Source organism: Maylandia zebra, linkage group LG18, assembly GCF_041146795.1.
Source record: "Maylandia zebra isolate NMK-2024a linkage group LG18, Mzebra_GT3a, whole genome shotgun sequence".
NCBI classification, from domain to species: Eukaryota; Metazoa; Chordata; class Actinopteri; order Cichliformes; family Cichlidae; genus Maylandia; species Maylandia zebra.
Genome location: NC_135184.1, coordinates 1,305,971 through 1,319,774, shown reverse-complemented (window position 1 = coordinate 1,319,774; position 13,804 = coordinate 1,305,971). Strand labels below are relative to the sequence as shown.

Below are 13,804 nucleotides of genomic sequence, written 5' to 3'. Positions count from 1 at the left end.
TAAAGACTTTTTACCTGCACCAGAGTCACACTGACTCTTTGATAGAAGAGAGTCTTTTACATTTTTGCTGTGATGTCAGTTTATGTGAAGTCTCTTCTTTGACTTTGACTCTGAATTTTTAGATGATCCCAAATCTTTATTCTTTCTTTCCTGATCTTTTCTCTCAGCTACGGCAGAGCTGTGAGAGAGGAGCTACTCCTATTATGGTCTATGATCTCTTTCCTAATAAGCAGCAGTCACCATAAAGGTATCAGTCTCTTCAAATGCAAGTTGCTCGCCGTCCCGACTGCTGCAGAGTTCCTCATCTTCCTCTTTAATCTGTGGAGCTTCTGGTTCCTCCTGCTCCAGACTGGAGCTCCTCTCCTGGTTCCAGAGCTTCTGCTCAGGGAGAACCTCCTCCTGCTCCTTCATACAGATGTGCTGCTGTGGGACGCCTGGAGGAACAAAAGGAAACAAGAAAAAGAAAACAGATCGAGTAGAGTAACACACAGAGGCAAAGACAGAAATAACCTCACAGACTGACCTGAAACTGTTTCTGACTCCACCCACTGATGTTGAACTCAACCAATGAGATGATTTCTGTCTGCACAAGTCAAAGCACAACCAGCCTGATGTTGGACTGCAGTGGACTCTCCACTTCTGAGAGTCCATATTCATGGAGCCATAGTGCCAGATATTTAATCTCAAACATCTTAAGGACCGAGCTCAAGTGGCTGTATAATGACAGCATTCAGGTGGGAGGAGTCTGAGGAACAGACATAGACCCCTGTGTAACAGTTTTCAACAAAGTTCAGGTGTACACAAACCAAAATGATGGAGGTAAAGGGGTAAAAATGTTTCTCTAACACACAATCTGAAAGAAACTATTGAATGAAATAAGTAATGACAGGTGGGCTTTACTTTAATAACAGATTCAATTTATTTAATGCAGGCAGAAGCTAACAGCAATAATCTATAAAAATCTATTCAAACATTATAAAGGTAAAATTGAAGTAAACCCTTATCTTCATTTATCCCTATTCCATCTTATTCTACTCTGCTTAAAACCCTCTTTGACCTTTTAAAGCGATGCTGAATGAAAGTTGAGCTCAAACCAGCCTTCCTCAGCTCTGGCAGGTCCCCATGACGCAGGAAAAACATCTTTGCCTCACACTGTGCTCTCAAGCAGAGAAACATATGTGCAGCTATAGGAACGAGGTCTTTGCTGAAGGCTGGAGGAGTCCAAGGGAAACAATCATCTCCTTGAAACTTTCTACTTTATTATTGTCATTAGTTACTGCTATGCAGATAAAACACAACAAAACAAAGTCAGTCTAAATGAACTAAATAACCAAAGATATTATGAACCAAATAAAGTGAATAGCTTCAAATATAAAAAACAAAATAAAAAAAACGTCAACATTTTCTATTTATTAAAAAACAAATACCTCGAATGCAGTTTTACATCACAAGACACCAACCAGCAACAGTCATTGGTTATCCATTAATAGACAGCAAATACAAAACTTAATATACAAATTGAGTTTCAAACCCCCTGTAAATAAAGACTGTATATCAATAAATAAAACCAAAACTAAAATTCATTTTTTAAGAGTCACCATATTTTCACTGAAGAATTAGATGAGAACAGATTAGATGAAACTCTGCTTTATACATAATAATCATGCAATAAATGATGCTTGTCGGAACACAGTCTAAAGATATTTGAACTCTGAAAGCTCTCCTGTGAACACGTATAATCTGCCAATCTTCTTTCACGCTTGGCTTCTCTCCACATGTTTCAAGACTACAATTTCTGAAAATGATACGCTTGATACAACGGTGTGAGTTCTTCTATGTCCAAACAGACACTTCTGGATGTGAACATTCTTCCGCATTTTGTACAACATTATGGTTTCTCACCTGTGTGAGTTTTCATGTGACGCCACAAATGACTGTTATATGTGAACATTTTCCCGCATGTTTTGCAATGATACGGTTTCTCACCAGTGTGCGTTCTTATGTGCCCGAACAGCTGACTTCTGTATGTGAACATTTTCCCGCATGTTTTACAACAATATGGTTTCTCACCTGTGTGTGTTCTTATGTGCACTGATAAATGACTGCTACATGTGAATATTTTCCTGCACGTTTTACAATGATACGGCTTTTCACCTGTGTGCGTTCTCATGTGTATAGTCAAACTACCCCTCTGTGTGAAACTTTTCCCACATGTTTTACAAGAATATGGTTTCTCACCTGTATGGGTAGTCTTATGGCTTTTAAGAGATGATGACACATAAAAACCTTTCCCACATGTTTCACAAGAATACGGCTTCTCACCTGTGTGGATTCTGTGATGTTGATTCATGTTGTACTTATTCTTAAAGGATTTTCCACAAAAATCACACGTTAAGGACTTTTTACCTGTGTCAGAGTTACACCGACTCTCTGAGTTACTATTTGTCCCTGAATCTAAATTCCAGCTTCCTTCATGATTTTGGCTCTCATTTATAGGACAGTTGTGATAAAGAAGCTGGTTAGTGTTTGCTTCTGGGTCATTGTGGTCTTCTTCCTCAGCAGCAGTCACCATAAAGGTATCAGTCTCCCCCTTCAGTCCAAGCTGCTCTCCCTCTGGTTCCTCCTGCTCCACACTGGAGCTCCTTTTCTGCTTCCAGAGCTGCTGTTCAGGGAGAACCTCCTCCTCCTCACAGACAGGCTGCTGTGGGACGTCTGGAAGGACAAAAGGACACGAGAAAAAGAAAAGTGATGTGATAATAGAAAAACATCCCCGAGAAAACACATTGTCAAAATAAGACTTTTACAGAGAAAATAAGTGTCATCCACAAAGGCTGCCACTCCAGAAATCAACAGAGGAAGAGAGAGGTTAAATGGCAAGGTAGAAAAGCTGCAGGCAGTGAACATATACTGAATGAATAAATGATCAGTATGACACGACAAACCAACTTTCTAACAGTAACAAAATAAAAAGATTGTGTTTGTGTCGTTTTTATGGCATTCATGCAGGTTTTTGTCTTTTAGTCGATTCTTTAAAGAACTTTCAGTTTGAATACATTTCCAGTACATTTAAATAAATGTTTATATTTTGCATGTGTATTTTAAAAATGTCAGTTGGTAAAAATTTACAGACGAGTGAGATAAATAAAAGTGTAATACTGTGCAAAAGTCTAAAGCTATCCTTCATTTATGTTTTGCCTGGAAAATGAGGAAATGATGTAGCAAGTTAATGAAACGGCAGATTTATTGAAATGTGTGCAAAACCAAATGCATTATACAGTATACAAAGCAAAGGTTTGTACAATTTTAAATATTTGGTATTGATTGATGTGGTTTGGCTACCTTTAATCTTCACCACAGACTGAACAGTTTGGCAGCTTTTGTCATTTATTCAGGTAGTGTTGAAAAAAAGAGTTCTCCAGGGTTCCTGAAAAAGATTTAGAGATATTCTTTGGATATTGACTGAATTTTGTTTTGTTGCCTGTCAAAACCCTACACTTCTTGAACAATGTTGAGGTCTGAGTTCCAGGGAGACTGATCCATGACTCATAGAAAAAACACACAGTAAAGCACCATCTAGATGACCTTCCGATGCATCATCTGACTGTTTGTGATCATGCTCAGACTGAAAATGAAGCCATTTCCAGTGTACGGTGTATTGTACGGTGGATTAAATCTGCATGTACTTTTCTGCATTTATAATTCCTTCAGTTTTAATATGAGCTCCAACACTGGCTGAAATGCAGCGCAAACCATGACAGCACCTCCACCGTGTTCAACAGAAGGCTGCAGACGCCGACTGTTAGACCTCTCTCCTGACCTCCTTCAAACATGTTGATCATGATTCAGATTCATAACTTACACAGTGCAGTCTGTTTGCTCTTTGTTAGCTCACATCTCCAAAAAGCCCTCACAATCAGAAACGTCCCGCAGAGCTGTGATCAGGATGCTTCATGAGTCCCATTCATGTGTGACTTCATTCAGACTTTTACATACCTGTAATGTGAAGCTGTATTTCGGGTTTCCAGCTGATATCCATGAGTCTGTGCTGATGGTCGTTCTCTTCCTCGTACAGGATAGAATTATTAATAACTTCAAATATTTCTTTAGATTTGGACTGAAGAAACGTAAAAGTGTCAGAGCTGTGAGAGGGGAGCTGGTCAGTGTTTGCTTCTGGTTCACTGTGCTCTCCTTCCTCAGCAGCAGTCACCATGAAGGTATCCGTCTCCTCCTTCAGTCCCAGCTGCTCTCCCTCCTGACTGCTGCACAGTTCCTCCTGCTCCTCTTTAATCTGTGGAGGTTCTGGTTCCTCCTGGTCCACACTGGAGCTCCTCTCCTGGTTCCAGAGCTGCTGCTCAGGGAGAACCTCCTCCTCCTCCTTACAGACGTGCTGCTGTGGGTCGTCTGGAGGAAAAAAAAGGACACAAGAAGAAGAAAAGTGATGATGTTAGACGTTGGACTCATTTTTTAAAATCAGCTTCGCTCCTCAGAATCTCAAGAGGTTGTGAGCAGAGCCGATTATACCCAGAGTTACATAAAAGTAATGGCTGACTTTTGTATTTGTGCATTCGCGACTGCTGAATTATTGCAGATGAGGCGGGTCCATAGTGGAAGTTAATGTCAGCTGCTCTGGAACATGAAAGCTCGTCCCCTGAGCAGTAAAAGCAGCTTAAAAACTATCAGCAGCTCCATTCAGAAGAGCTGCTGTTAACCAAAGTGCTTCTGCAGGTTTGAACTCAGCTGGCAGACATTTTTAACCAAATCATCATTTTGCAACATTTCCTGTAGATACACTGACACTGACAGAGATCTGGAGAAACTGTTGATTGTTTCTGTTTCATTTGCTGAAGTCTTTAACTCCTTAACACCTGGTGTATCATATTTGTGAGTCTTTGTGAGTTTTTGAGACTTACATCATCAGTGGGTTTCTCTCCACTGAAAATCCTAAATTAATTAAAAATAAATAAATAATAAAAATGCAACCAATGCATTGAAAAAAGCCAGCTGTAACAAATATGATACAAATTAAAGTTCATATATGAATTTTTATTGTCAGAAGCTTCACACTAGCCAGCGCTGCAGTTCCATTTTAAGACACTGATAAGCTCTAAACTCATAATTTCATACGTGCGTCATGTTCTCAGTTTATCGCTGATATAAACAGCACATGCTCACAGCCTGATGGCAACAAATGACACCAGCCAGCTTCTCCAATAGACTCTGAGCCCTGTTTTTACATCTATCAGTTTTAAAGTTCAAGCTGTCTGAAGGTAAACAGATAAGAAGCATCTGTGCTGCATCTCACTGAGCAGCTGCTCGGATTTAACTGTCATTAAAGACAAACTCAGAGTCCATCAGCTCAGAGTTATTTACACACACACACACACACACACACACACACACACACACACACACACACACACACACACACACACACACCGGCTCGGTGAAAATGATGCATTCAGGTTTTTCTACCTCACAATCAGAAACGTCCCGCAGAGCTGTGATCAGGATCCTCCCTCAGAGGGACACTCACCTGTCCTGTGCAGCTTGATTTGGGGTTTCCAGGTGATATCCAGCAGTCTGCGCTGACGGTCGATCTCTTCCTCGTACTGGACGATCGTTTTTTCAAACTCCAAGAATATTTGTTCAGCAGCAGCAGTTAGTCGCTCGTTGATGAACTCTCTCAGATACTGAACTGAAGGCATCGTTGCTGCCGCAGCTCACACACTCAGCTCACACACTTCGTGCTCAGACACACGGGAGGAAAGCTAACGGTTCTTCCGCCTTTTCTTTGTTTACTTCCGCCTGGTGTCACAATGTGAAGTTCCGTCAGTTGAAGGCAGATATTAGTGGTTGGAAAACAGGGAAATAGTGCATTAGCGCCATCTGCTGGTGGGAAGTGTGAACGAGCGCGTCACTGAGAAAAAGAACTGATTCTGTTTAACAGGACCTGAAAGTTTCGCTGTCAGTGACTTCAATGAGGTTTGGGGTCAGTCTGCAGCTCTCAGCCGCATGTTTCTGACAGCCTGGTGTAAGATGATGCTTGGTTTCCTCACCGCTGTCACATGTCCTTGTGTCCTGTTTCCTGTTATGAACCATGTGCTGTTTAAACCAGAGCATCCAAATCAACGTGCTGATGTCCTCTCTCTCCTGCTGTCCTCTGAGTCCTGTAACACCGTCATCCTTCTTTTTCCTCCACCCACTGCTTTTCCAACATTTCCACCATTTCTGCTTTATCATGCTCTTTATTTCTGCCTCGCTCATGTCGATGCTGAAGTATTTACTACACATCCATAAGACTCACAGCACCGATCAACCTAACCAAGTCCACAGTCACATCCAACGCATAAACACATAAAACATCAAAGTTGCCTCAAAGAGCAAAGACCCTGCAATATTATAAAGAAACCAACAATCCGACGACCCAGTGCCCACTCGCCCAAATCCATGTCGTGATCATTATCTACCCAAGACACCGCTCCAGTCCAACCACCCACCAGAAACCCAAAGAAACAAGTTCTGTTTGTGACCATTTATATTTTCTTTCATTGCTCTTCTCGTGGGAGCTCAGTGATGGAGAACATTTGGGTCGTTGTCCTTGCACACAGTGCAAAGTGCTCCATCCTCCCTCCTCACAGTGATTCAAATGCTGCTAACAGTCTGTGAACCAGGAGGAAGAGGAAGTGAGAGAAGTGAGACTCAAAGAGGAGACAGAGGGCGACATCATCCAGTAGGCGGGGCTCTCCTTCTGCACTGTGTTCAACCATTGTGTCAATAATAAGTGCTGCTGTGAAGAGAACAATTCTCAGACTGAATGTTGAACATCAGCTAGTTTCTCCTGTTGATTTAAACCTTGTTGTACAGATGGAACATTGGCTGTGGATTATTCTTGCTGCTCTTTTCTTTGGTGAGATACAAACATCAACATGTTTCCTCTGCTTAAATAAATGTGTGAGTCTGATTAATGGTGAGTTTTTAATCATGTTTATTGATCCATGTCTTCCTCTGCATGTTCTGTTCTTCCTCAGAGTGTAAAGGAGAAGACAAAGTGATCCAGGAACAAGGAGATGTCATTGCTGCTGAAGGAGACACAGTTACACTTGGATGTAGATATGAAACAACAGACAATTTCCCCAGATTGTTCTGGTACAAACAAAAAGTAGGAAGCTTTCCAGAGTTTGTACTACGACGCTTCTCTGGATCAACAGAACATGAAGACTCTGAGAGGAGCAGATTTACGGCTACGCTACAAGAAAAATCAGTTCCTCTGAAGATCCAGAAGCTTCAGCTGTCTGACTCTGCTGTGTACTACTGTGCTCTGCAGCCCACAGTGACAGGAAACAGCAAAACTCTGTACAAAAACCTTTGGAGCAAAGACAACAGAATACTCCACAACATCCACTAGAGGGAGCCACACACTGTTAAACCTCTGTGTGGATATCTCTAAAAGTTGATTCTGTTCATCTGTTCGTAGCATTTTGTGGGAGAAACGTTTCATCATCATCATCATCATCAGGTGACTTCTTCAGTCTCAGCTGACTGCAGGTTTTAATCTTATAAACAGTCTGTGTGGATACAGACTGGATTCATTTCACTTATGAAGCAAAATATAAGAAATAACATTGATGTTGATGGAAACTCACATCAACCACCCCTAATTATTATCATTATTTAAAGACAATTATGGCAACTAATTGAACTGATCTATTTACATCATAATGTCTTCCTAAATGTAAGAAAATTACAATAATAGTAAATAATATATTAAATTCAATTTAAATATTCGAAATTGTTGTCAATAAAGAAAAGTGATACCTTCATGGTGTCTGCTGCTTTCTTCTCCCACTGAAACGCTACAGATGAACAGAATCAACCTTGTGGGATTTCCTTACCTGAATATTCGCCCGTGCATCAACACGTCTTTAAGAAAGAAGCTGTTGTGTTGTCCTGTCAGACTGTAACGATGAGCGAGTGGACTGAGCACTCGGGCTGGGCTGTTAGACCACCACAGGCCACACATAGCCCACTGTTATCTTAAGTGGGTCAGACCGGGGAAACTTTCTCTCAGTGCAAAGAAGTTACATATTTAACTGTTTTTCTACATGATGTTTGCTGGACGTTGACACTGTTTTTACACAGTCATTTCCAGTAAGTAATGGTTTAATCCTTTAACAGCTGAAATGATTTAAGGCTGCCATTGGTCATTAGGCAGGATCATGATTTTGTTGCTTGAGCTGCCGTTACTTATCCATGGCGTTATATACAGTGGGGAAATAAACACCCCCTGCTTCCACCGTACTCGGTCTCACTGTAAATCCATTGGCAAAAGGCCGCCTTGACAAAGGCTCCCACTTACAGACATACGTCAGTTAATAACTGACATTTGAAATGATCTCGTAGGCCTAATGTGACGTGTCTGTGCGTTTCTACAAATCGAGACAACTAATCTGAGAGAAATAAGTCAAAACTTTCTGTTCATGTGAGGCTCACTGCTCACATCACACTTTTATTATTAGTGTTTCATGTGCATCGGTATACTGAACAAAACTTCTGTAAGCAAATGTGACGTGTGGAAGATTTTTACAAAGTCCAAGCTGCACTGCAAGACTGCAGGCAGCAAGAGTTAGTCGTTAGTAATTCATCAGCCTTTTTAAAAGAAGCAACAACAAGTCCTGCAGCAGCTTTGGAAGGAACACATGGATGATGTAAGACTTTCATGTTTTAATCATTTTTATTCAAAAGAGCAAATTTTCTTTGTTGCACATAATGGAAAAGTTTTCAAAAGAGTTGAAACCTTCAACATCCCAACTAGCATTTGTTGGGATGATGAAGCAACCAGCAACTCTGGTTATAAAGTGTGTGAAGCACAGGAGGAGGAGTGACTGAGAGCAGAGAGGAGGAGCAGAGATTCAGGGAGGAGCTGAGCTGTTACTGAACTATAGAAGAGAGAAAAACCTCCACATTCAACAGAGTTCAACACAAAACAAACTTTATGTTCCTCAACATGCTGTCATTACATCACTGTGTGTTTCCTCTGATTCTTCTCACTCTCACAGGTCTGCTCACCTACACAGGAAACTATGTTCAATTCAAATGATTCATTAACGTCAATTATTGATTGAAAACGTTCTCTCTTCCTTCAGGTGTCACATGTGATCAACTCACTCCAGTCAAAGATGAAGAGTCCAGTGTAGAAGGCAGCACAGTTACTCTGACCTACACTTACAAAGTGTCACCTTCTGATTATTTCTTCTGGTATCGACAACATCCAGGAAAACCTCCAGAGTTCCTGATCTCACACTCACCTTCAGGATCAGTAGGAGTAGAAAAAGTTCCTGGACTGAAGATTCAAGTGAAGGGAACAGAAATCAAGATGAGCATCTCCTCTGCTGCAGTGTCTGACTCTGCTGTGTACTACTGTGCTGTGAGGCCCACAGTGACAGGAAACAGCAAAACTCTGTACAAAAACCTTTGGAGCAAAGACAACAGAATACTCCACAACATCCACTAGAGGGAGCCACACACTGTTAAACCTCTGATTCTTGTGTCATTGGACTGATGACAAAGACAACAGAGAAATGAAGCAGTAAAGATCAGAGACAGAGACAGAGCTGCTGTGGAAGCACAAAACTGTTTGATTGGCTGAGCTATTAAACTGGCCCCGCCCACTGAACCTGAGCTCATCCAATGACATTATTTGTTGGTCATTGTGCTGCAGTGGAAGAACATTGTTCATGTGCTGTCTGTCTGGCTTTAATAACTCCAAAGACATGTTGCTGCACCTCTTTTTGCTTCTATCTCACATTATAGGTGAGTTTAAGAACAGGGATTAAAGTTTAGTTGAAGCTGCTGCATTAAGCAGATATACAGACTGCATTTCACTACTTTTCTTCTTTCTTTTTCCAGGACTAACAGCTGGAGACTCAATCACTCCTCAACAACCTGAAGTCACTGAAACAGAAGGACAATCTGTCAAACTCACATGTAGCTATGAGACAAGTGCAAGTGTTGCTGTCCTTTATTGGTACAGACATGATTCTGACCTTCAGGCTCCTCAGTTTATACTCAGGAAATATGGAAAAGGGAGCACAGCTGAATATATTCCTGATAATCGATATCGATCAGAAACATCTTCTACATCAACTAATCTGACCATAGCAGCCCTAACCCTGGCAGACACAGCTCTCTACTACTGTGCTCTAGAAACACAGTGATACAAAGTGTAGAAGAGGCTGTACAAAAACCTGAACACAGATATCTGACTACTCTTCAAAGAGGAGGGAAGTGGTATTCAAAGCACAGCTTCATATCAGATGGATTCTGCTAATTCCTGTTTTATCAGAGTCACTGTGGTTACAGCTGCTAATGAAACACTGTGGGAGGATTCACATGAGCAGCAAATCCACATCAACCACAAACCAACTGCAGGAACGTTCAGACATGAAGAAAAATATAACGATGAACTCTCAAATTAACTAGTTTTATTCAGTATTTTACTCTAAAGTCCACAGGTGTTAGTTCCCCATCAGATATGTGCTGGGGGGTTTTCAAAACATAAATTACAAAAACTTTACATAAACAAGTTTTATGAATACAAGAAATCATAAAATGCTTGGAAACATTATAGGATTATGAAACAAATCAAATGGATTAAAATGTGTTGGTTTCTTTAGTGAAATTCTTTTCATATAAAATTAATGTTTCCTAAGATTTGTCGGCGAGTGATGAAGATGTTCAAAGGAGTTAAAAACAAAGATTGAAAGCCACTGGAGGTTTCTGAGTTTGTGCTGAAAGCTGTAACATGTATTGGGGTTTGGTTTTGGTGTTTGTAACATGCAGAGATATGAGAGGAGGAAGAGGCTGAAGGAGGAGGAAGAGGCTGAAGGAGGAGCAACACTGTCACAGAGCAGAAAAGGACTCCCACTGTCAGATACATTCAATATGTGAAGCATACAGAACAGATAGTGTGTGGAAGATGCTGTCACTGCATTACTGGCTCATGTTTCCTTTGTTTGTGATCACACTAACAGGTCGGTTAAAGCAGGAAGAAGAAATGTCTTTAAAGGATCTGTTTGCTAGAAATCACTGGAACAGGCGCTCACAGTTTAACATCGTCTTTAACAACATTTATCTCTTCCTTTAGGTGTCAGCTGTGATCAACTCACTGCAGTCAAGGATGAAGAGTCCACTGTAGAAGGAAACACTCTCACTCTGTCCTACAGATTATCCAGAGAAGCAAGAAGTGACGATTATTTCTTCTGGTATCGACAATATCCAGGAAACCCACCAGAGTTCCTGATCTCTCATTTGGCATCAGGAAACATATTGAAACAAGAATTTCCCACAGTGTCAGTTAAAGTGCATGACGATCAAAAACAAATGGATCTTCAGATCTCCTCTGCTGCAGTGTCTGACTCTGCTGTGTACTACTGTGCTCTGCAGCCCACAGTGACAGGAAACAGCAAAACTCTGTACAAAAACCTTTGGAGCAAAGACAACAGAATACTCCACAACATCCACTAGAGGGAGCCACACACTGTTAAACCTCTGTAGACTCTGAGAGAATGAGCCACAGCTGTGACAGCGAACTTTAGCAGCTACAATAACGTCACAGCACAGTTACAGCACAGTTACTCTGACCTACACTTACAAAGTGTCACCTTCTGATTATTTCTTCTGGTATCGACAACATCCAGGAAAACCTCCAGAGTTCCTGATCTCACACTCACCTTCAGGATCAGTAGGAGAAGAAAAAATTCCTGGACTGAAGATTCAAGTGGAGGGAAAAGAAATCAAGATGAGCATCTCCTCTGCTGCAGTGTCTGACTCTGCTGTGTACTACTGTGCTCTGCAGCCCACAGTGACAGGAAACAGCAAAACTCTGTACAAAAACCTTTGGAGCAAAGACAACAGAATACTCCACAACATCCACTAGAGGGAGCCACACACTGTTGACTTCTCTGTTTTCTGCATTCCTTGTGATGATTGTAGCATCCCCAATTGAAAAGATGATCTCAAACCTATTGAACAGCCATGTCTTCTCCTCTTCCTGAGCTTCACTGTGTCTTTTTTAGCTCTCCGAGGCTTACCCGTAGAGGCGGCGGCTTAGCCTCGGTCTCTAAATGTAAATACAAAGTCCGACAGCTAACCTCTCCTTTCTACCTCAGCTACGAGGCTCAACTTTTGGAGATGACCGCCCCTCGAACTACTCTGTTTGTTCTGGTTTACCGGCCACCTAAATATAATAAGACTTTTATTCATTAATTTGCTGACCTTCTTAGTTCTGTTATTTTTAAATATGACTGTGTGATTATTATTGGTTATTTTAACATTCATATCTGCTGTAAGGACGATCCGTTAGCTAAAGACTTCCTTGCATTAACTGATTCTTTTAATCTTGCCCAGTGAGTCAACCAATCAACCCACACTAAGGGCCATACTCTCGATCTGTTTTTTCACATGGTTTGGACATTTGCATTAGGGATATAAGCAATGTTGGGATTTCCTGTTATCTTTGATGTTAATTTATGTAATTCTGAACTTCTGAACCATCCCATGGTTGATGACTTTGCCAGCACCTTTTTTTTTCACATGCTCCTCCATCCTCAATACTTTTGCCCCTATTAAAATGAAGCAACCTAGATCCTTTTCCCAATGTTGGCTAAATGATTCTACTCGTGCCTCGCGACGTGCGTGCCGCAACGATGAGAGAAGAAGGAAGAAAGCGGCATGCCTCAAGGATCTGTCCTTGGTCCCCTGCTCTTCTCACTGTATATGCTTCCCTTAGGCGCAATCTTTGAGAAGTACAACATTGCACATCATTGTTATGCCAATGATATTCAGATCTATTTCGAATTAACTGATGATCCTGACATGTCTTGTACTGTTTTCGTGAGCGTATGCACGAGGTCAAAGATTGGCTCTCTGGTAACTCTCTTATCTTAAATGACAGGAAAACCGAAATCATCGTGTTCGACAGTAATATCCCCTGCGGCCAACTCCGTGATGCCTTTGGTCGCTTTGCCAGTTACCTCTCCGGCACTGTTTGTGACCTGTGTGATTTTGGATAGCTCATTTAAATTCGACAAACAAGTGTCTTCTGTTGTTAAATCCTGCTTCCACCAATTTCGTCTTATTAGCAAAGCCAGACATTATGTCCCGCATAGAGACCTGGAAAAGCTCATCCTCGCCTTCGTGACATCTAGGTTGGATTACTGCAACTCCCTTTTATTATTTTTTATTTGGTCTGAACTCTACTCTTCTCCATAGACTGCAAATTGTTCAGAATGCGGCGGCTCGTATCCTTACTGGTACGGTGTGTCTCCATTACCCCCGTCCTTGCTGACCTGCATTGTCTTCCCGTTAAGTACCCTATTTAATTCAAAATCCTGCTGCTCACCTTTAGAACTTTAGAACTATTAAAAATAAAGCGCCAAGTTACCTCATTGAACGACTTAGATCGGGGTGGCCAGCTCCAGGTCTCAACAGCCGGTGTCCTACAGGTTTTAGATCTCACCCTGGGTCTCCACACCTGAATCAAATGATTGGTTCATTACCAGGCCTCTGGAGAACTTCAAGACATGTTGAGGAGGTAATTTAGCCATTATATCAGCTGTGATGGATCAAGGACACATCTAAAACCTGCAGGACACTGGCTCTCGAGGCCCGGAGTTGGCCACCCCTGGCTTAGACCATACACCCCTGCTAGGGTACTAAGATCATCTTCCCAGTCATTTTGGTACAGCCGAGACTGCACGTTTGCCTTGGCTGCCATGAAATAAAATACACTATAATACAATTGTCT

General features: G+C 41.5%; 1 protein-coding gene and 1 long non-coding RNA gene across 3 annotated transcripts; one reads left to right on the top strand and one right to left on the bottom strand.

The window, feature by feature from the left end:
- Positions 1 to 1,239: 1,239 nt before the first annotated feature.
- Positions 1,240 to 5,802, bottom strand: LOC143413494 (uncharacterized). 2 transcript variants are annotated; one of them, XM_076876684.1, is made up of 4 exons: positions 5,534 to 5,802; positions 3,994 to 4,401; positions 3,340 to 3,424; positions 2,582 to 2,712 (listed from the first exon to the last, which is right to left on the bottom strand). In XM_076876684.1, the coding sequence occupies exons 1-3, from the start codon at positions 5,703 to 5,705 to the stop codon at positions 3,381 to 3,383; spliced, it is 624 nt and encodes a 207-aa protein (XP_076732799.1). In that variant the 5' UTR covers positions 5,706 to 5,802; the 3' UTR covers positions 2,582 to 2,712; positions 3,340 to 3,380. The 2 variants fall into 2 exon arrangements, with proteins under 2 accessions (XP_076732798.1, XP_076732799.1); XM_076876683.1 differs by lacking the exon at positions 3,340 to 3,424 and having other exon boundaries at positions 1,240 to 2,712.
- A 3,176-nt stretch (positions 5,803 to 8,978) lies between these two features.
- Positions 8,979 to 9,969, top strand: LOC143413526 (uncharacterized). Its single transcript, XR_013094127.1, has 3 exons — positions 8,979 to 9,056; positions 9,144 to 9,810; positions 9,907 to 9,969. It is a non-coding gene; the product is annotated as an uncharacterized LOC143413526 (long non-coding RNA).
- Positions 9,970 to 13,804: the final 3,835 nt, after the last annotated feature.

Excerpts from the sequence above, each read along its gene's own strand:
- LOC143413494 (XM_076876683.1), bottom strand. The coding sequence starts at position 5,705 with ATGCCTTCAGTTCAGTATCTGAGAGAGTTCATCAACGAGCGACTAACT. Across the intron at positions 4,402-5,533 it reads AATCAAGCTGCACAGGACAG|ACGACCCACAGCAGCACGTC; the intron begins GTGAGTGTCCCT and ends TTTTTCCTCCAG. Across the intron at positions 2,713-3,993 it reads AATACAGCTTCACATTACAG|ACGTCCCACAGCAGCCTGTC; the intron begins GTATGTAAAAGT and ends TTGTCCTTCCAG.